The sequence below is a fragment of the Periplaneta americana genome, chromosome 10, assembly GCF_040183065.1.
Source record: "Periplaneta americana isolate PAMFEO1 chromosome 10, P.americana_PAMFEO1_priV1, whole genome shotgun sequence".
Lineage (NCBI taxonomy): Eukaryota > Metazoa > Arthropoda > Insecta > Blattodea > Blattidae > Periplaneta > Periplaneta americana.
The window spans coordinates 173,638,822-173,663,488 of NC_091126.1; the positions used below are offsets into that span (position 1 = coordinate 173,638,822).

Below are 24,667 nucleotides of genomic sequence, written 5' to 3' on the forward strand. Positions count from 1 at the left end.
AAGTGTTCTGTGGTTTTTGAGTAGTAATATTATTTCATCCTTTTTAACATGTTTGCTGCCGACTGTATTGTTGCAAAATCTATCCCCAGGAGCCGATTAGTTTTTTGTTTATTTATCATGTAATAGTGTCTATGAATAATTTTTAGCCTCATATACAATTTTCGAGTACAGACAATGTTTGAAATCTTGATGACGCATTTACGCATCACCGGCACTGCATTAATATTCCATTATCAGTGCCATTTGACCCGTTTACGTGTCACACTTATTTTTGTTTTTACGTGATGGTATATTGAAATATTGTTAGAGAAAAATAAATTAGGCCTATCTTACTTCATTTGTGGTAGATTCCGAAGCAGGGATCAACACACAATCCAGGTTGACCAAGGCAATCAGGACAGTAGAATGTTAATTCTTTTCTTCTGCCATTCTTGTAACACACTTTGCAGCATTTCCTCATTTTTTTTTGCCTTTCTCATTAGCGCGTTGTTTTGCAGGCAGGTGTTTCACAGCTGGTGATACCAGTTTGATTGTTGGACTGCTGAGTGTTGCATACGATAGCAAATATCGTGTTACTGAAAGTCTGAAATCATATAACGAAATCCTACTCCTTGTGGTGTACCGAGGATGCAAATTATGTGCGTTCAGTAACATTATTTGGAAGAGGTGGATGTCAATTTTTTTTATACCACCGAACTGTTTTTCTTTCACATGGGTAATACAAAAGCATTTGATCTTGCCGATCGATGCCTGACATGTGGTTATTATACTTTTTAATTGCATGCGGCCACCGGTGTGGCTCAGTCGGTTAAGGCGCTTGCCTGCCGGTCTGAAGTTGCGCTCGGGCGCGGGTTCGATCCCCGCTTGGGCTGATTACCTGGTTGGGTTTTTCCGAGGTTTTCCCCAACCGTAAGGTGAATGCCAGGTAATCTATGGCGAATCCTCGGCCCCATCTCGCCAAATACCATCTCGCTGTCACCAATCTCATCGACGCTAAATAACCTCGTAGTTGATACAGCGTCGTTAAATAACCAACTAAAAAAAATTGCATGCGACTTTTGTACTTTTTGCCCTCTTTTATTTACTGTTTCAACAATACCGTCTTCAAATTCAGTGAGATAAATAAGACGTCGAAATATCCACATTTTGAACTGGAGTGGCAACTGGAATAGTACTTGAATTATTAGATGTTTCAAAACCAGTTTCACTTTCACTATCACTCTCACTTTCGCTTTCATTTCACTTTCACTTTGGCTTTCATTTGGATTGAAATCACTGTCACTGTCCGAATCAGGCATTGAAGTATTCACTAGACGCGCAATTTCGTCATCCTTGCAAGTTTATCTGGCGCACTTTTACGATTTTTTGCATTTGAAGGACCTGGAGGCATCTCAAAATTATCATCTAATTTGTCATCCATGATTTCTCTACTTAAATGAGCGGAAGGTAATAACCAAGAATGATAATAAATAGCAGCACCCTTCCAGTAAGTAATACTGCATAACAATACAGGATAACCAAAATACTGAAGGAATAATGCGCGGGAAAGCAAGAAAACAACTATGACGTGCATATGCGTCATTGGCATATGGCGCTAGGACCGTGTGACGTGTATACGCGTCAAGTGGCATTCAACGTGTTAATGCAGTTGATTTTGTATAGGTCATGCAGTCTTTCCTGGTGACTGTAATACATGTGGGTGGGCAATCAATCTGTGGAAACAGCGAATTGCTTATAGGAAGCATGTAAACAGTTGCTAATCACCATAAACCACATGACTAAAATAAATCATCATCATGAACTAGTCCAGCTTAGGTTCTCCATGACCTGTCCGTAAAAACTTTAGAAAATGTTCATGGTCTTTTCGAATCTCTTTTGCCATATGTTTATATTGTAGAGCTAATTTTGGGATAGGTATGTGTTGAAACCATTTCTTTCTGGTAACATTTAACTTTATCAGTTATACTGTCAACTTTTAATTTTTGCGGATATCTACATTTTTTGATCATCCAATCTCGTCAGGCCTAACAATGGTCTTAAAAATCTCATTTGTGCTGCTTCCAATTTCTCTGTAGCTCTTGTATTTAGCATCCAATTTTCACTGCCATATAATAAAGTTGGTTTTGACGTGATATTATCTAACCGTAATTTAGTCTCAGTTAACCTTTGTTTACCAAGTGTCATTTAATTGTACCATTGATTTTGTTATATTTTTGTAATTTAATGTTCATGTCTTTTTCTTAACTTGATATTAGACTTCCCAAATATGCGAAATTAGACATTTGTTCTGTTATTTATCATTAATACTTACTTACGGCTTTTAAGGAACCCGGAGGTTCATTGCCACCCTCACATAAGCCTGCCATCGGTCCCTATCCTGAGCAAAGTTAATCCAGTCTCTACAATCATATCCCACCTCCACCAAATCCATTTTAATATTATCCTCCAATCTACGTCTCGGCCTCCCCAAAGATCTTTTTTCCTCCGACCTCCCAATTAACACTGTATGCATTTCTGGATTCGCCCATATGTGCTACATGCCCTTCCCATCTCAAACGTCTGGATTTAATGTTACTAATTATGTCAGATGAAGAATACAATACATGCAGTTCTGCGTTGTGTAATTTTCTCCATTCTCCTATAACTTCATCCCTCTTAGCCCCAAATTCCGAGGCTTATTTTGGGGTTTCGTAACAAGCTCTTTTTTATGGTGATGGGTTGTTAATAACAATTTTTACTCTCCGTGGGTGTTTATCACATATCCCTATTGATTTTGAGTTCGAGATTTTCATATCATATTTTTGACAAATTTTATTTAATTCTTTAGCAGTTTTCTGTAGTTCGTCTTCAGATTTGGCAAGTATAACTTGCTCATTGGTGTACAATACAATTTGGATTTCATTTCTTTGAATGCCATTATTTATGATTTGTTTCCATTCTTCAACAATTTTGTTAATATAGATTTAAATAATTTAGGCAATAGTCCATATCCCTGTTTGACTCCCTTATTAATGTTCTTTGGTTTTTTGTGATTGTTTTGTCACAACCAGTTCTTAATTTTATGTGTTTGTGGCCTCTTTTTCGGTTCTAATTGATATTTCCATTGAAAATCACTGTCAGTTTCCAAATTTGTTCCTGATGTTTCGTTAAGTACTCGAAGTACATTCTGCTGCAGTGTATCTGAAGTACCAGTATGTGATTTTACCATCATTTCACTCATTTTTCTTTTCTGGGATTTTCTGTTTTCTTTTGCTTCAATTTGTTTAATTGTGGCGACATCTACATTATCAATAGCTATTTTCCTTACTATTCTTTCGTCAGTCAAAAAGGCTCTCTCTTTTTCTGGCACTTTACACAGTTTACTACAATATTACATAATGTAAAGTTTGATAGATTTTCTTAATGTTGAAAATTTTATTGTGGTAATCTATGATCATTTGGTGGATCTGCCGCATCTAGACTGTTGACATAGATGCCTTTAACAATACTTCTTTCACTTTTTTTGCAAAAACATTACAAATTTTACTTTTCACTGGTCCTTTACTTCCTTCTAATTTCAAACTTAGACGTGTATAAAATAATAGCTATCCCATCATGTCTCGTAATGTTGGCAGAACTCTCGAATTCCGGTTCTCTGCTAAACCGAATATTGCTTCAAGTTTGATACCTACTTGCTGTCTTTCTCATTGTAGCATCCTGCTTTGTTATTTTATATTTTACCTAAAATAACAGAGAACAAAACCTCTAATCTGCTACTGTCTTTTGAATGGACTGTACTACTGTATGAACGACCCCAACCCACATCATTAGACACGATGCCATTCTATCATGCTCCACTGAACTCATGCCCTTGCCATGGACCACCAATTTTCACAGAAAGAAATCCACAACTGTAGAATATCAAACAGCACAAAATCGAACTGTAGAATACAGGTTTGCAGACCGTTACATGGTACAGTTACTGAAAATTTACATTTTTGCAGTGTTTTTAACCACTTCCCTTATTATCCCGAGTTAACTCGTTTGAGTCCGAATGTCTATTTCATAGTGATTTTTTAAGTATGTAAGAAAATTAGTGATGTACAGTAGAGTTGGGCAACACGATTCTTTTTCAGAAGTCGATTCCAACGATTCAATCATACATTACGAATCGATTCTAACGATTCGTTCATGATTCTTCTCAGTCTGCGATTCAAACTATTCTTTTGAATCATCAACGAGTTCACGATTCTTCCTACTCTGCGATTCCAACAATTCTTCAACGAACGACTTACAGGACACTTTCCTTTGCAAACCACGCGTAGAACAAAAACGTTCTACATCTCTCTCATAGATGGCATAAGAGGCGAGACATTGGATTGTCTCTTTCTCATTGGCTGGAACCATTCAGCATGACCTCCATTAGTCTACAAAATTACCCAAGATAATGTTTCTAAATTATAATTTATCAGCTGAACCTTATTATGAAGTACATTTGTTGCATTACATCTCTATTTAACTATGCAAGTTTCAGGTTCGTGTTCATTATATTTCATACTTAACAAATGCAATATTTTGATTTCACTCTCGCTCGGGAGCATTCGGCATGGTTCGGAAATGTCCGCTGATAGGTTACATTAAACAAGTAAATAGAATCGTGGGTTGCGATACCATGTCAATTCGTTACTATTCTTTTGAACGATGATTCGTTATGATTCTTTTGAACGACAATTCGTTGATACCACGAATTGATTCTTACGATTCTTTATTATTAGTCATTTGAATGAACGATTCGTTCACGAATCGACCCAACTCTAATGTACAGTGATTCTGCAATATTAAATGACCTCTTTACGAAAATAAAGAAATATGACACTTTTTTTTCACAAAACTGGTAAAATATATAGTAAGGGAAGAGGTTAAATATTTAAGGCATTGCTTCTCTCTGAAATGTTATTGGATCTGTTCAGATTTGTTGTGCACTCATATGAGGTCAGTATGAAACTTCTTAAATGTGGCACATTTTCAAATTCGGGGGGGGGGGGGGGAATTCGTTACAGCCTAGTGCATATGTAAGATTTTCATATGGTATTAATGTGTATTTTGTTTCTATGCAAACTATTCATGTACATACATAGTGTTAAAGTGTAATTTAAAATGCAATTTTTTTTTTTCAAGATCGATAGAAATTTCACTGCATCATACGAGTCTAAAGTGACATCCCTTGCAATAGCAGTCTTCCTTAAATATAATTCAGGTGAGTGTTATTTTATTTTTACGTTAAATTAAATTAATTAATTCTTTGGTATTACTTTTTCATGTGACTAGACTTAAGGAAATTGTCGAATAGAAAATATCACATACAGAATTGAAGATTTTAGTTTCATAAGGGACTAAGTGCCAAAATCATGATTTCACAGCTAGTACTTTTAAATGAATCCATGTGCCCTGACCAATGAATTTCAGAATGATATATGGATTACCGAAACCTACATTAGTACCAATTTATTCCACGAGATAGCGCTGGGTCTGTCTCTAACAACTCCTTCATTGGGTTTATGTGCCAATGCTTCACAAACCTAGTACTGTGCACTTAGACCCTTTTGAAACTAAATTACAATTGAAGCATTTAATGTTTAGTTAACTTCATTATTTTCAGTACTTTTACTGGGCCATTTATGTTGATTGAATATACTGTATGTACTAGCAATAGCCTGTGTATGTAATATAAATAAACCTTTCTTTGTTTGTGTAAAAATTTTGTATATTGATAAGTGAATCACAGCTATATGACAGGAGGTCAGTGCCATTATTCAATATTGTAAGGTACTGCAACTAAATAAAAATTGAAAAGTATTGATTTTCACTTGTGGGGAAAATCTGTTCAAGCTGTAAAAGGAAATTAGTCATGGTGCTATCAAAAAATCCTGGTTATAGCACTGTGCTCAAAGTAAAGAAGATCTTGTGCCAAGAAAGTGTGGCTTTCTTGAACCTGGATGTTACAAATTCACAATTGGTGCACTAAAATTTTGTCCAGAAACCTTATGTGATGTTGAACCATTTAACAGCATTCGAAAATATCCTTGTAGATAACAAAGTATGGCAACAGAGAACCTTGAAAATCTTGTTGCTGTTTTTTTTTTCAACCGGAAAAAGTAAGGTAAACAAAGAAAGCTGTACATTGTTGTTTAGTCAACTGTCCAAAGACAGGTCTGAACCTCACAAGTGATAGCAATATGGCACCACTTAAAATCTGTACATATTTAATCTTAATGTAAAATAATAAAGAGAGAACCACATTCACGTACCTAATAAATTATTCATATTTTGTTTCTTAGAAAGACAGTGAATCCTACAAAATTGAATTTTGCATGCTTTTGCATATTCCTTGTTTTATTATGTACTAGCCATACCCGTGCGCTCCGCTGCACTCATTAGAAATAAATATAAAGTCATTACATAATTAAAATAGGACATTTGATCCAGGGAACATTTGTGTTTGATAGAAGGATAAATCGTTTATTATGTTACTTAATTTAAATTGTATTAAAAAAATTAAAATACGATCATTTTGATCCAGTCATAAAAATTATTTTAGGAAATACAGGAAACGAATGCCTATCAAGTTTTCTGTGCATAAGAAGCTATTTTAATCTTACCTGTCCTCGATTCACTCAGAAGTTACTGTAATAACATTATAGCATTATGTCCATCTAGAGAAACTACACTTTCCAATGGTGAATTAATGATTAATTATACAAATCGGTTAATTTAGCTTCCGATATTACTTCAAACAAACACAGAAACATTCTCTTTAGGCTACCGTATGTTTCATAGCTTTCGATTGTTGTTGTCCAAGGTCCCTTATAGACGAAGTCATTTGTTTTTTATTTCATTACACCGCCTTAGATGGCGTTGTTATTGTAATTTTGAAACTCATTTTTCTCATTAAATATCAGTCCTATCAAAATTTTGCATGGAATAAAACTTATCGGAAATTATTTTTAAAGAAACTTTTGTTATGTAATATGTTTCATGGAAATTAATAATAAGGGAGATATTTCGATTTATTTAATTCAAGTCCCCTTATAACCCCCCTTTTAAATAAAATATTTTGAATGCCATATAGCCTAAATTCTAAGTTACAACGAACTTAATTTATATTCCAATTTTCATATAAATCGGTTCAGCCATTATCATGTGAAATGGTAACAAACATCCAGACAGACAGACAAACATACAAACAAAAATTTCAAAAAAGCGATTTTCGGTTTCAGGGCGGTTAATTATATATCTTAGGACCAATTATTTTTGGAAAATCGAAAATCACCAGAAAAATTTCGGCTACAGATTTATTATTAGTATAGATATTTCAAACTTTGTTTGTGCATATATGACGATGACGATGACGATGATGATGATGATGATGATGATGATGATGATGATGATGATGATGATGATGATGATGATGATGATGATGATGATCATGGCATATTAATAGTACCGTATTCGAATTTAACTATCATATATTTTGAATGTATTGTAATGTAATGCTGTGTAGTTCTAATTTCAGACACACAGTTCTAATATCTTGCATAATTTTGCAGATCCTGTGATAATTATGTTAGCCCAAGATGTTTTTAAGGAGTTGTCACAAAATCCAGAATGTCTAGCTCCTCTTCAACAACGTTTAGTGCCAACACTTGTTAGTATTCTAAATGCTCCTGTGGATAAGATTCCATCAGGTATGAGGAACCTTTATTTAAATAGTCTGTTCAAAGATAACATGTTCACAGTGACATTGGGTAGTGGAATGTTACCATGCTCTCAGGTACAGTGTTCGTATATTCAGTTTGCTAAGAACGATTCAAGGTGTTAAAAGTCGTCACTGTGCTTTTATGAAAAAAAAAATCTGATTTAATAGGAAATATGAGAATTGGTAAAAGTTGTTTTGTGGCAGTACATTAGCTATATTTCATCGGTTCCAGACAATTTGCCACAGAAAATTGGTAACTGGGAGAATTGGTCACAGAAAATTGGTAATAGGGACAATTCACCACAGATAGGCAATTCGCCACAAATAGACAATTCGCCACAAATAGACAATTTGCCACACCGAGGTACAAAGATAAATCATTTATAACAGTTTATAACAATTACTTCGTAATCAATTGATATGAATCTTGGGCTTAATTGATGTTCAAAACGTCGCTCTACTTCTCGTTTCAATACTCAAAAGTGTTTCATACACCTCCCTGGTTTTCCATTCCATCAGCATCATTACTGCAGGCATCCATTCCCCTTGTACATTGGCATGTATAGTGTAAAGTTGCAGCATGATTGAAGGAGCAGACATAAAGATCCCGTCCATTATCCAAAAATGGGACCATAACAATTTATTTAAATGTGAATTCGTGGCAAATATAACTTTCACGTTGTCCTCCAGTTCAAAATACAACAACCACCATTCTCCTTGTACGGTCTTAGTGTATCTGTCGGCTATAACGTTCAGTTTCGTCAATATTCCTTGGTTCAGGTGGTAGGTGCAGCTTCCTGGCACGGTGCACAGTTTTTTTAATAGATGTTTCTTCGGTAGATTCACATTGGCTTCGCTTGCAATACGCTGTAACTCATTTTGAATAATGACAGACATTGGTTCTCGGGAAGTCCCCGCCCTTGCCTTCATGTTCTCTATGCCTTAATCCTTCCCCAGTCTGCAGAATGATTCTTGTGTTCAGACGGTTCTTTGACGACACTGCTTCCATCTTCTGATAACGTGACTGTTGCATTACACCCGCCACGCATGTCACAGCACCAAACAACTCCATTCTTATTTTCTCTAAGTCTGGTGTACATGTAGCCAAGATATATTAATTTGTCAGAGCCTCTTTCTGGTTTTTTGAAGCGAATTTCTTCCGCCATAGTCCAAATTAGTTTACAGCTTCTGGATTTGTCTTGTGTTACCACAGAAATATATTATAAATTGTTGCGAATTTTAGTATATGGCCAATTGCCTTTCACAGGAATTTTAATGTGTGGCGAATTGTCTTTGGTACAAATTTCAATTATGTGGTGAGTTGCCTCTGTGGCGAATTGTCCCCAACCCATATTTCATAAGTTCCAGACAAACAAATTTGTAATAAAATTCAGCTAACAAATACCATTATACAGAGCCTTCAAATAGATGTTCGTGCCTTTTGTGCATGGTGGCTGTTTGACGGCAGAATCAGATATTCATAGCCACTTACTCTCGGCTCCACAAGTAAAGAACCCTGGCCTCACACCACTTCTGCACAGATGACAGTGATTGACAGGCCAGTTAGGGGAAGCTGTTGCCATGTTTGCTCTTGGCTGGACTCTTTAAATGTATTTTCTTTTGCAACTGGTTGGATTCTTTCAAAAATGGAAAATTCACAACACAGCATTCTCGGCGGTCTCCTGGCGGCATCTTTGTCCACAGTTTCACTAATTGGGGGAGCGTGTCAGTCAGATTTATGGCTTCCTGAACCCAGCCCTGCAACGAAGGTTCTTTACTTGTGAAACCAAGAGTAAGTCAGACGCATAGATAGCTCATGCAAATTACATAGCCACCTACCTTTGTCGTAGATGATGTTGGAAATGATGTCCTTGTGCTGCCACACATCTCACACCTTTATAAAAATTTGCATTAACACGCATTAGTTCTTCCGAAATTGCTACAATTTCCCTTCTTATATTGTCTCTGAGTTCTCAACATATGCAGGTTATTCCAATACAGCTTAGTTTATTTTTTGAGTTCCCCGTAAATAGAAACCGCATACAGTATTACAAGAATATCCAATGTAAGATCTCAAAATTAATGTGTCTAACAACAAATAGCAATGTACCACTTCATTTGTTCAGAAAAAGCAGTCACGTGATAATGTGAGTAGAATGAATTTCTGTAATTGGGCGTTGGATAATGTTGATCCACATTTAATTTTTTTCACGGATGGTTTCATTCACATGGTAATGTAATGGCACAGAACAAATATAACTTACTGTAGTGCAGGAAAACCTGATCTTGTACATGAAATGTCATTCCATGACCAAAAAATTGGTGTGTGTTGCACAGTGAATGCTTACAGAATTGTAGAGCGTATATTTGTTTTAATACTTTGAATGGGCAGAGGTACAGAGATAACATAATCACACCATTCCTAGAAGAATTATGACGTTGAATTTACACAGCCATTTTTTCAACAGGACTCTGGTACAGCACAAAGAGCTGATCTCTCGTTAGCATTAATTGTGGAAATTTTATAAGCTAGGGTCTTCAGTAAGGAAAAATGGTCACCACGATTCCAAGATCTTGTTGTATACAATTTCCGTTTATGGGGGAACTTAAAAAAATTAACATTCTTAAGTTAGATGCCATGAAACTACTCTGCAGCACATATAAGGATCACCTTCAAATTTATACAGATGGATCTCTAAATCCTAATAGTGGGACATCAAGAGCAGGGTATTATATTCCAAAATGTCAAGAAAGTTATTTCATACCATGTACATCCTCCTCCAGTCTTGACACTGAATTGCTAGCTATTGATGCTGCTCTTCAGTGTGTTACTCAAATTTCTGAAAAATCTATTTGCATACTTACCGACTCCAAGGGGGCTATATTTAATATAATTAAATATGTACCAAACCTATATGCACATAGAATTATTCCAATTCAGAAACAACTACGTAAACTAAAAGAACTCCAAAGGGAAATAACATTTCAATGGATACCTAGTCATTGTGGTATACCTGGAAACGAGAAAGTCGATAATATTGCAAAACAGGCAACATATTTGCAACCAACACTTCAAGTGATAACTCTATCCAGTGCTTTTTCTTCAGTAAAGTCTCATTTTACAAACCTATGGATCAACAATTGGCTCTCCTCTGACAAAGGAAAAATTTTACAGTCTGTACAAAAGAAACCAAATGACCTGGAAATGTACAAAAACTTGCCCAGACATGTTCAAACATTTTTAACAAGAGCCAGAACAGGTCACATTGTCACACAATTGTACCTACACCGATTTCACATTTCTGATAATTCTACTTGTCTGTGGTGTAATAATCATGATGAAGATCTGGAACACATTCTTCTATACTGTCCACCCATAAATCACAAAAGAAGTGAATTAAAATCATCAGTACCAGTTGCAGAAGACACAGCCCTGCAGTATATATTGACTACACCCCAACTCTGGCTACTAGCAACAGGCATCTATAATGAACACCGATCAAAATATCCCTCATTTCTCGTGAAAAACAACAACTGAATATACTACAGTGGACTATAGTGGACTGTCGGCAAACAGCTGGATACATTAAGAAGATTGATTAAAAAATAAAGTGTATTGGGATAACCTGCATACTTTGGAAGAACTGAAAGACAATATAAGAAGGGAAATTGGAGCAATTTCAGAAGAACTAATATATGTTACTGGATATTTTCTTAAAAGGTGTGAGAGATGTGTGGTGGCACAAGGACATCATTTCCAACGTCATCTACGACAAAGGTAGGTGGTTTTTGTAATTTGCATGAGCAATCTATGTGCTTGAATATCTGACTCTTTCGGCAAACAGCGTGCTTTCATCAGCTATGTGCAGCCGCACACTCACAGATGAATGTCTATTTGAAGACTGTGTACAATATGAGCCAGTATATAAAATGCATCCCACAACACAGGGCAAAAGGGAGGAAGGATACCCAAACTGCTTAACGTTGAATGAACAAGTGATGGCTAAGGTGAGGGATTAATATTTGAGGAGAAAAATTCGGTCCGGCGCCGGGGATCGAACCCGGGTCCTTGATTCTACATACCAAGTGCTCTGACCACTGAGCTATGCTGAATTCAATCCACAGCACCGGATCGAACACTTCTCCTTCAGTGTTCCCCTTTGTGACCTGACTCCAAGTTAGGCATATATGTTGACATATATGTCTAGTGTTAACTGCCATTATACTAGGAACGCACTCAGTTGAGTGACTTATTTGGCCAGGATTCAGCAGTTATGATGCACTGCTAGCTATGAGAATATTATGGATTTATTAATTTGTCCTACAGAATAATCTCTGTAATTTGACAATTAATATTTGAGGAGAAAAATTCGGTCTGGTGCCGGGGATCGAACCCGGGTCCTTGATTCTATGTACCAAGCACTCTGAACACTGAGCTATGCCGAATTCAATCCACAGCACCGGATATTCTCATAGCTAGCAGTGCATCATAACTGCGGAATCCTGGCCAAATAAGTCACTCAACTGAGTGCACTCCTAGTATAATGGCAGTTAACACTAGACATACGTCAACATATATGCCTAACTTGGAGTCAGGTCACAAAGGGGAACACTGAAGGAGGAGAGTTCGATCCGGTGCTGTGGATTGAATTCGGCGTAGCTCAGTGGTCAGAGCGCTTGGTACGTAGAATCAAGGACCCTGGTTCGATTCCCGGCGCCGGAAAAAAATTTTTCTCCTCAAATATTAATTGTCAAATTACAGAGATTATTCTGTAGGACAAATTAATAAATCCATTTTATATATATAAGGTGAGGGAGGTTATACCTTACCTCTCCGACCTGATTGTATATTAAGGGGTTGACTCGCGAATCAAGAAATACAAACCATTGATGTATGCAATCTTTTATGCAAATGAGAAATTTGAAGCTGTCTCCTCTGTCACATATCTGGACATTATTAATGAAATCGTACATGATACAAATATTGCTTGTTAATTCAATCATACATGATACAAAGCTTCCACTGTAGGTTGTTTGTTACATTAGATTAGAATTTATTGTGTTACTGTTTAAAATGTTAGTGGTGTAGTAATGCAGCTTCTATATTTTATATTCAGGTTTGCACTCTGTTGCATTGGACGTCCTACAAACACTTGTCCGGTATTCTGAGCCTCCATTGAGTGACACTCTTATGAATACAGCCTTTCCTGCTGCTCTTCAGTGCATCTTGAGGACAGATGACAATTCAACTATGCAGGTATATAAATGTTCCTCTCATGTCCTTGCTTTGCCACTTGTGAATAATACCACAGTTTAGTATGTACAGTTGCGAAGCTCAATACTTACTAAATATGCAAACATAGACAGTTGAAATATGCATCCATAGATAGTTGCTAGCCACCAGGATCGCTACTATCGCCTCATCACAGACTTTCCCTAGCAGACAATAAAATGTATTGTACTTTTTATATTGTGTTCTTTTGAAAAATTAACACCTTCCTTCCACTATTGAAATACGAAATACATAAGGTTTATATATTATTATCATAAAGTATATATTATACTTTATAAACTCACCTTCCTGGATCTTTCGGAAGGATAACTCTGACCTCTTTTTCTTAGAATTTATAGTGCCACAAACGTCTTCTTGTCCCATATTATTACTCAAATTATTTTATTTTAGCCATTTACAGTTATTACAACCGATAACGAACATTTCACAGTTTACACAACTTTTCACAACAAAGCGAAATACGGCACAGTCAATGCCTTTTCGATCTAGACCAGGCCGTAATATATGTTCGGGTTTTCTATTTCAGTGTATGGAGCTGAGTGAATTATTATATTGTAACTTTATTGCGTATCATAGCTAAGTTTTATTTAGTGTAATGTGTCCATGAGTTCCCTTTACTTCTTGTTGCATAATATGTTGCAGAAATAATTACAAAACTGTGTTATTTTAATGTGAAGAGAATTTTACATGTTAACATAATCTTTTAGCATCAACATTTTAAGTTTAGAATGGAAGCTAGTTTGAGGTTTAATAAAAAAGAATTTATATTGTGATTTTAATATAGCACATCTACCTTCCTTGATAAAGACAGAAAATTTATCATACCACTCTTATGAAATTAGTGTACGTACGATTGTTACTTTGTCTCTTAAGTAGTAAATAAATACAATAATTCAATACTCAATAGTAGTATTAAAATACAGACAAATTGAATGTGCGGAGTATCATACATGACATTATGCTTAATTATAATGTATAATTGCGAATTTAGGAATATAAGATATAGTAAACATAACCTATAATATTTCCATATGAATGGCAGGGCATTGGAGACCACTAAAATTAGACAGAAATGGGCGACTGGGACAGTAAACATAACCTATAATTTCAAAATATCTAAATATTCGTGTGGTGCAACTGAAAATTATTGAATCGTGCATAAATGAATGTACAATAATTTCGCAATATTTAATCGAAATAAAGACAGGTCTATTACACATACGAACAACGTAATTTTCACCAAAAATAATATTACATCTTAACTCGCAAGGAATTATGTCTCAATTGTCTCATAATCATTGTTTTAAATTTTATTAATGCAATTACACTACATTTTAGAGAAATATATGTTACTTTTTATGCATTCCAATTAATTTATATGGTTGAAACGCCGCCCTTCGTGATCGGGTTAAGCGAGTTACATGGTCTGCCTTACGGCCTGTATTAGATCACGATGGTAGTGACACAGTCTGTTGTTCCTAGTACACACAGCGCTCCAAGCAGCTAGCAACTATCGCGAGAAATGCAAAAAATCACCCCAAGCTTCGCGACTGTATATACTAGACTGTGATAATATTGTGTCCGGCAGAATTACTAGTAATAAAAATCACATACATTTCATGAATAATTGTTTTTCTTATTTCTGTAAAAAAAAAGTGTAATGCTAAAAGTGTTAATGTTATAATGGAGACCAAAGTTTTTTTATAAATATTTATTTATTTATTTATTTCATCAATCATTGTTCACATCATGGCGGATTAGATGTATTCCAGTTCTTAATCCACCATCACTCTCTATACAAATATAACAAAAAATTAATACATTTGAACTTATAAGTATCCTCTGTTTACAATAATACTACTACTAATAATAAAAAATAATAATAATAAGAATAATAATAAAAGTAATAATAATAATAATAATAATAATCAACTAATAAATATACCTCTTTTATTTAAAACTCCTACTCTTTTAAGAATTATTCTATTACTTCGCTGACTACTCTTCGTAGTTTCTTATCGTGTAACTCCTCAACATTTATAATTCCATCTCCGTTAGAGCTTTAACTTTCTCTTCCCATCTAATTTTAACTCTAAACAGAAATTTTCCTAATTTATGCAGAATGCTTGCGTTTAGGTGACCATTCATTTTTTTTATAAACTACTATAGCGTTTATTTGTAGAAATTTTTTATCCACCCAACTGTTTCTCAAATCATTCGTTGCCTGACACTTTAACGCAATATGTATTGCGTCTTCAGCTAGTCCACACAAAGGACATTTATCCTTCTCTATGTTCCCTCTTCTATTCTTGAGTCTCCAGATACCTAATCTCCACCATGCTATTCCCGTTCTCTCTTCCCTTGAATTTAGTCTAACATATTCTTCCTGTTCCCAAAACTGCTTAACCTCCCTATAGTATTTTAGTGATCCTAGGTCTTTCATATTACTAAAAATATCTTGTCTTGAAATTTCGTTTGCCCTGTCTTTTACTATTCTTCCAATAGTTTTCGTGTTTGTAGACCCTAGTTCTCTCCATAGCCAATTTAGACCTAATCTGTTTATTTCACTTTCCAGCTCATTCAGCCAATTCGATTTCCAATTAGCGGCTTTCATAAAAAAGATACATGTTTTCATAACTGCCGAATCATTCCTACACAGAATATTCCCTAAATATTTTATTTTTCTTTCTAGAATAATTCCCAGACTCGAATCGGTTCCCATCTCTAATAACGCTGCCAGGTTACAAGCATTCTCCGGTATTCCTAGAAATTTTTTACACATTTTGGCTCTTACTTTTTTATAAATATAAAAAGTGTGAAAAGAATAATTACAGAATAAGTTAACAGTGTTTTGAGCGTAATAATATGCTAAAAGTTTCCGTTTTAAATATTCTTAAATGCTCTGTATTCTACTGAAACTGTATTTGCAGTATTGTTTTTACTGTAATTGTGGTAGGAAAGTTTAACCACTGCAGTGTTGCTCTATGAAATTTTGCCGCATGTTGCTGAGCTTAAATACGAAAATTAAACTTTTGCTGATTTCTTACCATTTGTAAATTTGTTTCAGAGTGGTGGTGAATGTTTACGTACATACATCTCTATTTCTCCAGAGCAAGTTTGTAATCACCAAGACAGTGAAGGTCACACAGGTTTATGGTACACTCTGCAGGTAGTGGCTCTACTTCTAAATCCTTCTTCTTCAGAATATACTGCAACATTTGTTGGCCGTCTGATTACTACATTAATAACCAAAGCGGGAAATATACTTGGTGAAAACTTGGATCTTCTTCTCAAAGCTGTACTGAGTAAGATGCAGAGAGCAGAGACACTTAGTGTCATACAGGTGAGCATATATCATTTAGGTTGATGATATCTTACTGAAAGGAATAGGATTCTTCGTCATATTTATTCTGAAGAGAATAGGTGTGGGTTGGATGATGATGATGATGATGATGGTGATGATGATGATGATGATGATGATGATGATAATAATAATACTTACTGTACTTACTTATTGCTTTTAAGGAACCTGGAGATTCATTGCCGCCCTCACATAAACCCGCAATCGGTCCTTATCCTGAACAAGGTTAATCCAGTCCCTACAATCATATCCCACCTCTCTCAAATCTATTTTAATATTATCCCCCCATCTATGTCTCGACCTCCCCAAAGGTCTTTTTCCCTTCGGCCTCCCAACTAACACTCTATATCTTTTTTCATATTCATATTCGTATTTATTGTCATCAAACGTCTTTCAGGTAGTGGTTTCCCTCACATTTCTGCATACGGTCCACCACTACCTTGCTTACATTACATCATATATCCTTTATATCATCTATATCTCCCCAAATCTTCCAATTATCTAACGTTTAACCCTGCGTCTGTCTAGTTCTTCCTCCATCCTTTCTGATGTACAGTATTTACAACTATTAACCTTCTTTATCTTCCCTCAATATAATTTCAAATACTATGCAATACTGTCCACCTTACTCTTATATAGAAACATTCGCGTCTACATCTACTCCTCCATCTCTACTACTATCATTGTCATCTTTCAATACTGTTATCCCTACTTTTATGTTTATCGTTAAAAACCATTTTATCTCTGACTAGTATTCACTAATATTTCTACTATCTCATCTACTTTATCTTATTATATTATTTGTCTCAATTATTATTGCAATGTTCAAATGTTAGTGATACCTCCTTGCTATTTAACTAACACTCTATGTGCATTTCTGGATTCGCCCATACGTGCTACATGCCCTGCCCATCTGAAACGTCTGGATTTAGGGCCTGTACTACGATCGCCTGTTAAAGCTCCAGATTCGTATACTCCAGTTTAGCAATCTGGAAGTTAAATATTTTGTTCTGTACTACCAGCGGATTTTAACTGCAGGATTCTTATCCGGAAGATATAGTAACATTTTTATTACGTTGGCAATGAAGTTACTGAAAATGTAGTGAAATTTATTACGTTGGTATACCTTTCCCCGCGTATTTCATGTTTATGTTCCGTGTTTATATGGTACTATTTATTTAGAGGTTTTATTGTAAGCATTATTGTTATTATTTATTATAATACTGCAGCTCCAGCCAAAAAATAACAGAGTGAAGAACAGAAAATTACATATACTGTATGAAGAAACTTTACATGGAAGCAAAAGGTAAGATTTTAAAGGTTATGTTTCTTTTCGAATAGTAATAATTCCTACCATATGATAGTATTTTGGTTTTAATTAATAGGCCTAAACAGGACTGGTGCGGGTTCCAGCAAAAGTGCGTTTTTCTCCATAATCATTGTTTTATTCACGTGTAACTGCACAAGAAGTGTAGGTGGCAATTATTTTTGTATTGTAATTAATATTAAGTGTGCTTTCAGTTTGTTGTATAGCCTACATTATTAGTGAATAGGGCCTATTTCGGTAATTTTTTAGAAATAGTGTACTTCACGGCTGCAAATCATGGGTCGAAGGCACAATAACTCGTTTAAAAAAGAAAAGTTCACTGATACTGATAATAATGAATGATGTCTTTGGCCTGGGATTTCTAACCAACATTAGTACAGCAAGGTACATTGTTCCTAGCAAATTATCAATATTTCAGTATGTTAGGCCTACGTATTTTACTGTTAATAAGTGGGCAGATATTTTGTATTAGGCCCATAATATCATTCGATCACAGATAGGGCCTAACGTTATTTTTTAAAAGAACAGCATGAGGTGGAGAGACGTTTCCACTAAAATGCAATAGGCCTATCTGTTTGTAATGCACATTCATCACCTCGTAAAATAACACAGAAACAGCAGATATTAAGTTTTTTTTTCCAAAGTTTCTATGTACAGTATAGTCATATGTTTGATATTGTACTGACAATCATCCATTAAAAGCTTTTGCTTATTTAGGTATAGAAACTTAGATAAGGGAAAAAGAGAAATACAGTATATCCTAATGTTGTAGATTGCATATGGAATTAACCTAGTTTTACTTCCTTTTTAGTATTATAGAATGAAGCATTGAAAGAATATAGTAACATCAGCACAAATACAAGGACCTGAAAACAGCTGAGAAGCAAATTTGAATTCTTGGAAAAGAACACTAATAAAATTGCTGCTGCAGAGAAACAATGCAGGCTACAAACAATTGGAGCCCCTCCAACTGAAGCAAAACCAAATCCAAACTTATCCAAGGTAAGTGATTTAATTCTCCTATCAATTGAGTGATTTCTCAGTGATTTTGATTCATATTCAATGCATAAGTTCATTTATATGTTAAGTTATACAATTATTAAATAATAAGCAGAGGAAATTGTATAACACAAGTTTGAATTCTTTTTATTTATTTATTTATTTATTATTTATTTATTTATTTATTTATTCATTCATTCATTCACTCGTTTATTTATTTACTTACTTTTTTTACAGCCGAAGTAGTAACTAAACCAAGTTCCACTGATACCAGTGCAGCTAATAGCACGAATGAGGTTAGTGTGTAAGGAATTAAGAGTCAGAAGAAGGAGATGATGAGCTTTAGAGATAAAAAAAAATATTAGATTCTTGAAAATTGTTATACAAATTTAATGTCGGTATTACATTATAATAGTATTATTTCTTTTTTATTTACAGTACCATTCAGGTTCACAGTGCAATTCTTTAGTTTTTGAAGTGAAACTGGACATCCCAACAATATCTCCAGGTAATTTGATTTATACTACAAAACGTTCTTTCACATTCTACATATGATGCTTACTTTTCCAATCTGAAATAGCTGTAACATGTAAACACATTTTCAGCCAACATGTTGAAAATAAAACTAACACACATACTATATGAAATCTGTAGCAAGCAGTAGATAAATTAGATGCAAAAAAAAATGTTAAAATATAAATTGTACATAATGATGAAATGGTCACAAGAAATGGATGTCACAAAAAGTAAACATCATTGTATTATAATATTATGTGGGATTTGAGTGAGAATTTGAAATTTATAAATGTAGGCCTAAAAATAGAAAATACACTGAACTGAAGAATTTATTTTGAGATTTCTCTGCAATGGGTTTGTAATCAGATTAGGCCACATTATGTTAAGTTGTATTTCAATTTTACTGTAAGGAAACTTGTGAATGATTTCTTGTGTACAGAAAAACTGAAAAATATCTTTTCATAAGATAAAACAGAAACTGACTACACTCTATTTACAATAGAACTATCTGCTTGGTTTTTTCTCTCTCTTTTTTATTGCAGCTTTACTTTCTTATTGTTAAAAATGAGTTTGGATTAATAGCACGTTAGAAAATACAATACTGTTACAGCTGCTGACTTTGAAGTGTCCACACATTTATGATAAAACATCATCTTTCTCCAGAATTAATTATCTTAAGAATTAATTCCACTCTTAAAATATTACAGAGTCAGCTGGTGCAGCAGATGAAGGTCTTCCACTGTACGGGTGTCTACACAGTGTAATGAAAGTAAGTTTTAAGTGAAATTACTGGTTTATTCAGTGTAAGTAGTATAGGCTAAACCCAGAAAGGTCTGAATATAAGCATATATCCCTCTCTTAAATATTTCAGCTGATAATGGGATAATAGCTGATCGAGTTACACCCCAAGGATGCTTAAAAAAAAAAAAGAAAGAAAAAGCAAGCCTCTGAGGAATGCATTAGCCACATTGAAAAATCTTTCTCCATCTGTGAACTGTAAGTCTAATGTTGACTTAATTATACTTGAGATGTTAGAAATGCATGAACTTCAATACTACTACAGCGATTTCTTTAAAAAATACATTAGTTGAAAGTTGGATGCTAACATTATAACAAAGAATGATTTGAAATAAAAGTAAGTCATGTCCTTATGTTTGGAAAGAGATGGGGTTTGGAATATCAAAAGTAACATTTGGAGTTTTTACATTACTTTTTCCTCCTCTTTAATGGGTGGTCCATCTACAAGGACATCTTCAATTAGTGGCAGAAAGTAAATGCTACAATAATCACCCATTCTTTATGTTTTAACAAAAAATATGTTTAATTTTGTTGACCAGATTTGTTTGACCTGGATGACTGGAAGATTACTTCTTCTCATCCTTCTAATGGAGTGATAATCTCTTGCAGCTGTTCTTGATCCCTATGGTCTCTGTTTTATCTGCTAGTCTTCAGGATTAGGTTCGAGTCAGGTGATAATTATAAGCTAATCTAAGGTTTCTGGTTGGGTTCGGGTCTGGTTCAGATCAGGCCGAGATGGGCCGGGCCTAAGAATTATGGCCCGTGCAGATCTCTAACAAATGGGGCTTATAGCTGAAGTTGGCTCTGCCACAGTTTTCCAAGTTTTGTGTATTTGCATTTGTATTTGTGTTGTGTTTAATTACAGTTACTATGTATTCTTATGTATTAGCCTGCATATTATTAATTTGTAAATATGACATGTACCATAGCATATATAATGAGACAGTGGATGTAATAAATGATTATGCTTATTGTGTCTCCTGAAAAATGTCGTGTTTTGTTTACACAAAATAAATAAATAAATTTTAAATTTAATTGCAGCTATAGTCCATCTCTCTTGTTTTAATTACACATTCACAGAGTACCTGAATACAATTGAAGCGTCAGCTGGAACAACGTTGTAAGTTACAAAATTTTCATTCGGTGTGTTTCCGTGTAATAATGTTGTATGTCATGTTACCTTGCTATACTCCTTGGCTTGCAACTGTCCACTCAAAAGTTTGCTACCCTCATAAGAACAAAGTTGTACGCATACACATTTTTGCAGCTCCTGTAAATTTGACCAAATGTAACTTATAACGTTGTTCCAGCCGACGGTTCAATTAATGTGCCTCTTGAAAAATGTTGTTTTACCATATTTTGCTTATGTAAAATAAATTTGAATTGCAGATACAGTGCATTAGCCTGTTAAGAGATCACTGTGAGGGATCCCAGCAATAAAATATATTTAAAAAGTAACGATATGAATATGTTTGCATACATGAATCACTAGACGTAGCGTGAATGAAACAGCTCCCTTGCAAAACATAAATGCCAATTCCAAAACTTTCAGGAAATGAAGAAAAACTGTCACGTCTAAAATTCAATAAACTGTTACAGTTTGTTAAATAATAATATATAGCAAGCATATCTTAAGTCTGATTAGTGAAATATGTTAGGCCTACTCCTACTGGCGAGCGATATATGCAAGGAAGGAGAAGGGAACTTGCCACCCTACCACATTATCTCCTGACAGTTGTCTCATGAGTGATGCCTTATTGATATTCCAATCTATCTTCGGAGAGTTGACTAAACAACTAGCAGACAGTTCTAGGAAAACTTTAATCAAGACCTATAATATGTACATAAAACCTGTATTAAAATACTATTCAGAAGTATTCGTAACAGCATCAAAAAGAGAGATAGAATCCCTCGGAAGAAAAAAACAAGCCTTGCACTTAATTACTGGAGCAAATAAAACTACTCCCAATGAAGCATTAAAAGTCATCACTTCAATTAAACCAAGCAGCAAGTGCAGCACTAGCTCGATTGACAACAGTTCCTGCTGTAACTTCGTGGACCCCACAAAAATCTCCTACTGTTGTCAATGTTCTCCCAGTGGCATAGAATCTCAATACCAATAGTAATTGGGCCATTGGAGATAAGGCATTATTTCTGGAAAAATGAACAAACAATTAGATTTGGTTACACCTTTACCGGTAAATCTTTACAATAGCGTTACCAAAAGAAGGCAAGGACTCCCTACAGGATAGCCTGGAAGAGAGAGGTTTGGATGTAGTTTTGACTTTTTTTTTTTTTTTTTTAGACAATTGTAAATATATGCAAATCATACTAACCTAACCTGTCACTAACTCGATCTTACGAAAACTTGTCTTTTCCCTTTAATTAGTAAGGAAACACAGTAATGAAATGAATGTGATGCCCTTCCCTGCCGCCTACCCCTTCTATCTCGACAGAGCGATCCTGCCTACCCGTACCTCTCCACCGGACTCCACTTTCACAGCAACTTTCCACCTTTATTTGGGAAATTGGTGTCGGCACTCAATTTTTCTTTCGTTTACAGTACATATGACTTGACTAGAAGCCAAATATGTGAATACATTTGTATCTTAAAGTGGTAACGCAATTGTGAAGAAATGATAGTTTACCATATAAAGGATTTTGATATATTATATACGGTTATTATTATTTTTTTATATAAAAGTATTTTGAAACTTATTGTAGGTTGCCCTATATTATTATATCAATCACCTTAATACCTTGTAAGGACAACAGAACACCTGCATGAAGCAACATTCTAACCTCACTTCTACTGTACGCCTATTACAGGTTACTGTACTTCAAAATAATTATTATAGTGCTATTATATACAAAATATTAATGTAATACCTAAAGAAATAGTGTAGCTTATTATTAACTGTGTACTTACGATCTGTGTCTTGTTTCAGTTGATAATAGATTTCATGTAGTAGGTTTCATTATTCGAAACTGTCTAAAAAATTTCTCGTCATCCCACTCTTCAAAATTATTTGGACGCAGCCTAATTCGTTTTGCTGTTCTGATATAACGAAGCATCTGCTCCAGAACTTATCAGAATCAGTATCAAAATTAAATTGATCCTTCAAATCACCAGCTGTACGACGTGCAGTCATCTTGATTTCAACACCGAGTTCCAACCTCCGGATAACGCCTATCTGCCACTCTGCCTTCCGGATTGCTAATCTGGAAGTTTAGCCTCCAGATTGCACATAACCAAAAGTCGTAGTACGCAATTACAACCCAACTTCCGGATAAATATGCCATCTGCCGGATAAGTTTAAACTAGAACTTTATCCGAGAGTCGTAGTACAGGCCCTTAATGTTTCTAATTGTCAGGTGAAGAATACAATGCGTGCAGTTCTGCATTCTGTTACTTTCTTGATTCTCCTGTAACTTCATCCCTCTTAGCCTCGAATATTTTCCTAAGCACCTTATTCTCAAACACCCTCAACCTCTGTACCTCTCTCAGTGAGAGTCCAAGTTTCACAACCATAAGGAACGACTGTTAATATAACTGTTTTATAAATTCTAACTTTCAGCTTTTTTGAGAGCAGACTGGATGATAAAATCTTTTGAACCGAATAATAACAGGCATTTCTCATATTTATTCTGCGTTTAATTTTCTCCCAAGTGTAATTTATATTTGTGAAAATTCCACCTGCAAACTAGAAAATCACCACAATCCACTAGCATATGTAGTAATGGGAGAAAAATGGTTAGGTTTCACTCTTAGTGTATGAAGTAAGCTGATCCGGACTATACTTTATACAGACCCAGAAACAAAATTCGGGCCACTTGAATTTTTCCAAGTTTCAGTTATAACATACTGCGCATGTTGTACAAATTCTCATGTAGTGTTCACCACATATTCTCTTTTAAAGCATCAGAAAAATTTAAAATGTGGCATCAGATGTTACATATATGTGATTATTCATTGTTCTATTTAATATTTTAAATACATGTGGAAATCTGAAGCTTTATTTGGCAAATGGTAAGTGCAGTCAATCAAGAATTTGAATAATTTAATGCTGAAATCGAAGTGTGTAATTTTTAGCACTATTTACCACATACATCATTGTGACATCTGTGAGATAGATGGAGAGGACAAGGAACAAAGCAAAACGAGTGACAAGGAAAGAAAATATGAAGCATTGATTGACATCAGAAGTTGCCAATTGTTGATTTAAAATGATTTATGTAAAAGTAACTATCAAACAATATTAACCACTCTTTATTTAAAAGTAACGCAATTCAGCTTCTTTGTGAATGACATCATTAAACTGGCATATTGAAACTATTAAAACTGTAACAGATTTTCCTAATTTATGTTGAACTTGTTGGTCCATTTGGAGTGAAGAATTCTTTCTTGTCTGGATTCCGTTATTCTGAAATTAAAAAAAAAAAAAAAAAAACTCAGATTTTCTTCATGGATGTGGGTGCACATGCCCACCTTTTGAAACTGCCATTGCAGCTAAGTATCTGATTGATAAAATTATTGTATGAAACGAAAATTCTCATATCGGTTGCTAACACTGAAATTAAGTAAAATATAAATTAGTATAAAATAGACCATAGGTGATAGATGTAGAAAATGGAGTT

The 24,667-nt window shown here is 34.7% G+C and overlaps 1 protein-coding gene and 2 long non-coding RNA genes across 4 annotated transcripts in view; 2 read left to right on the forward strand and 1 right to left on the reverse strand.

The window, feature by feature from the left end:
- Ipo9 (Importin 9) overlaps window positions 1–24,667 on the forward strand; it is a 105,128-nt gene that overhangs the window by 56,974 nt on the left and 23,487 nt on the right. For both annotated transcript variants that reach the window (XR_011334608.1, XM_069838415.1), the window contains exons 12-15: window positions 5,158–5,236; window positions 7,587–7,724; window positions 12,853–12,992; window positions 16,096–16,371. Coding sequence is in view for 1 of the 2 variants with exons in the window: in XM_069838415.1 (XP_069694516.1) it covers window positions 5,158–5,236; window positions 7,587–7,724; window positions 12,853–12,992; window positions 16,096–16,371 (633 nt within the window). In the remaining variant the exon portion in view is untranslated. The remainder of the gene's footprint in view (window positions 1–5,157; window positions 5,237–7,586; window positions 7,725–12,852; window positions 12,993–16,095; window positions 16,372–24,667) is intronic.
- On the forward strand, window positions 16,402–21,069 carry LOC138708164 (uncharacterized). The gene is made up of 7 exons (XR_011334613.1): window positions 16,402–17,695; window positions 18,528–18,718; window positions 18,953–19,011; window positions 19,154–19,223; window positions 19,939–20,000; window positions 20,103–20,227; window positions 20,569–21,069. It is a non-coding gene; the product is annotated as an uncharacterized lncRNA (long non-coding RNA).
- Window positions 21,832–23,381, reverse strand: LOC138708165 (uncharacterized). The gene is made up of 2 exons (XR_011334614.1): window positions 22,959–23,381; window positions 21,832–22,183 (listed from the first exon to the last, which is right to left on the reverse strand). It is a non-coding gene; the product is annotated as an uncharacterized lncRNA (long non-coding RNA).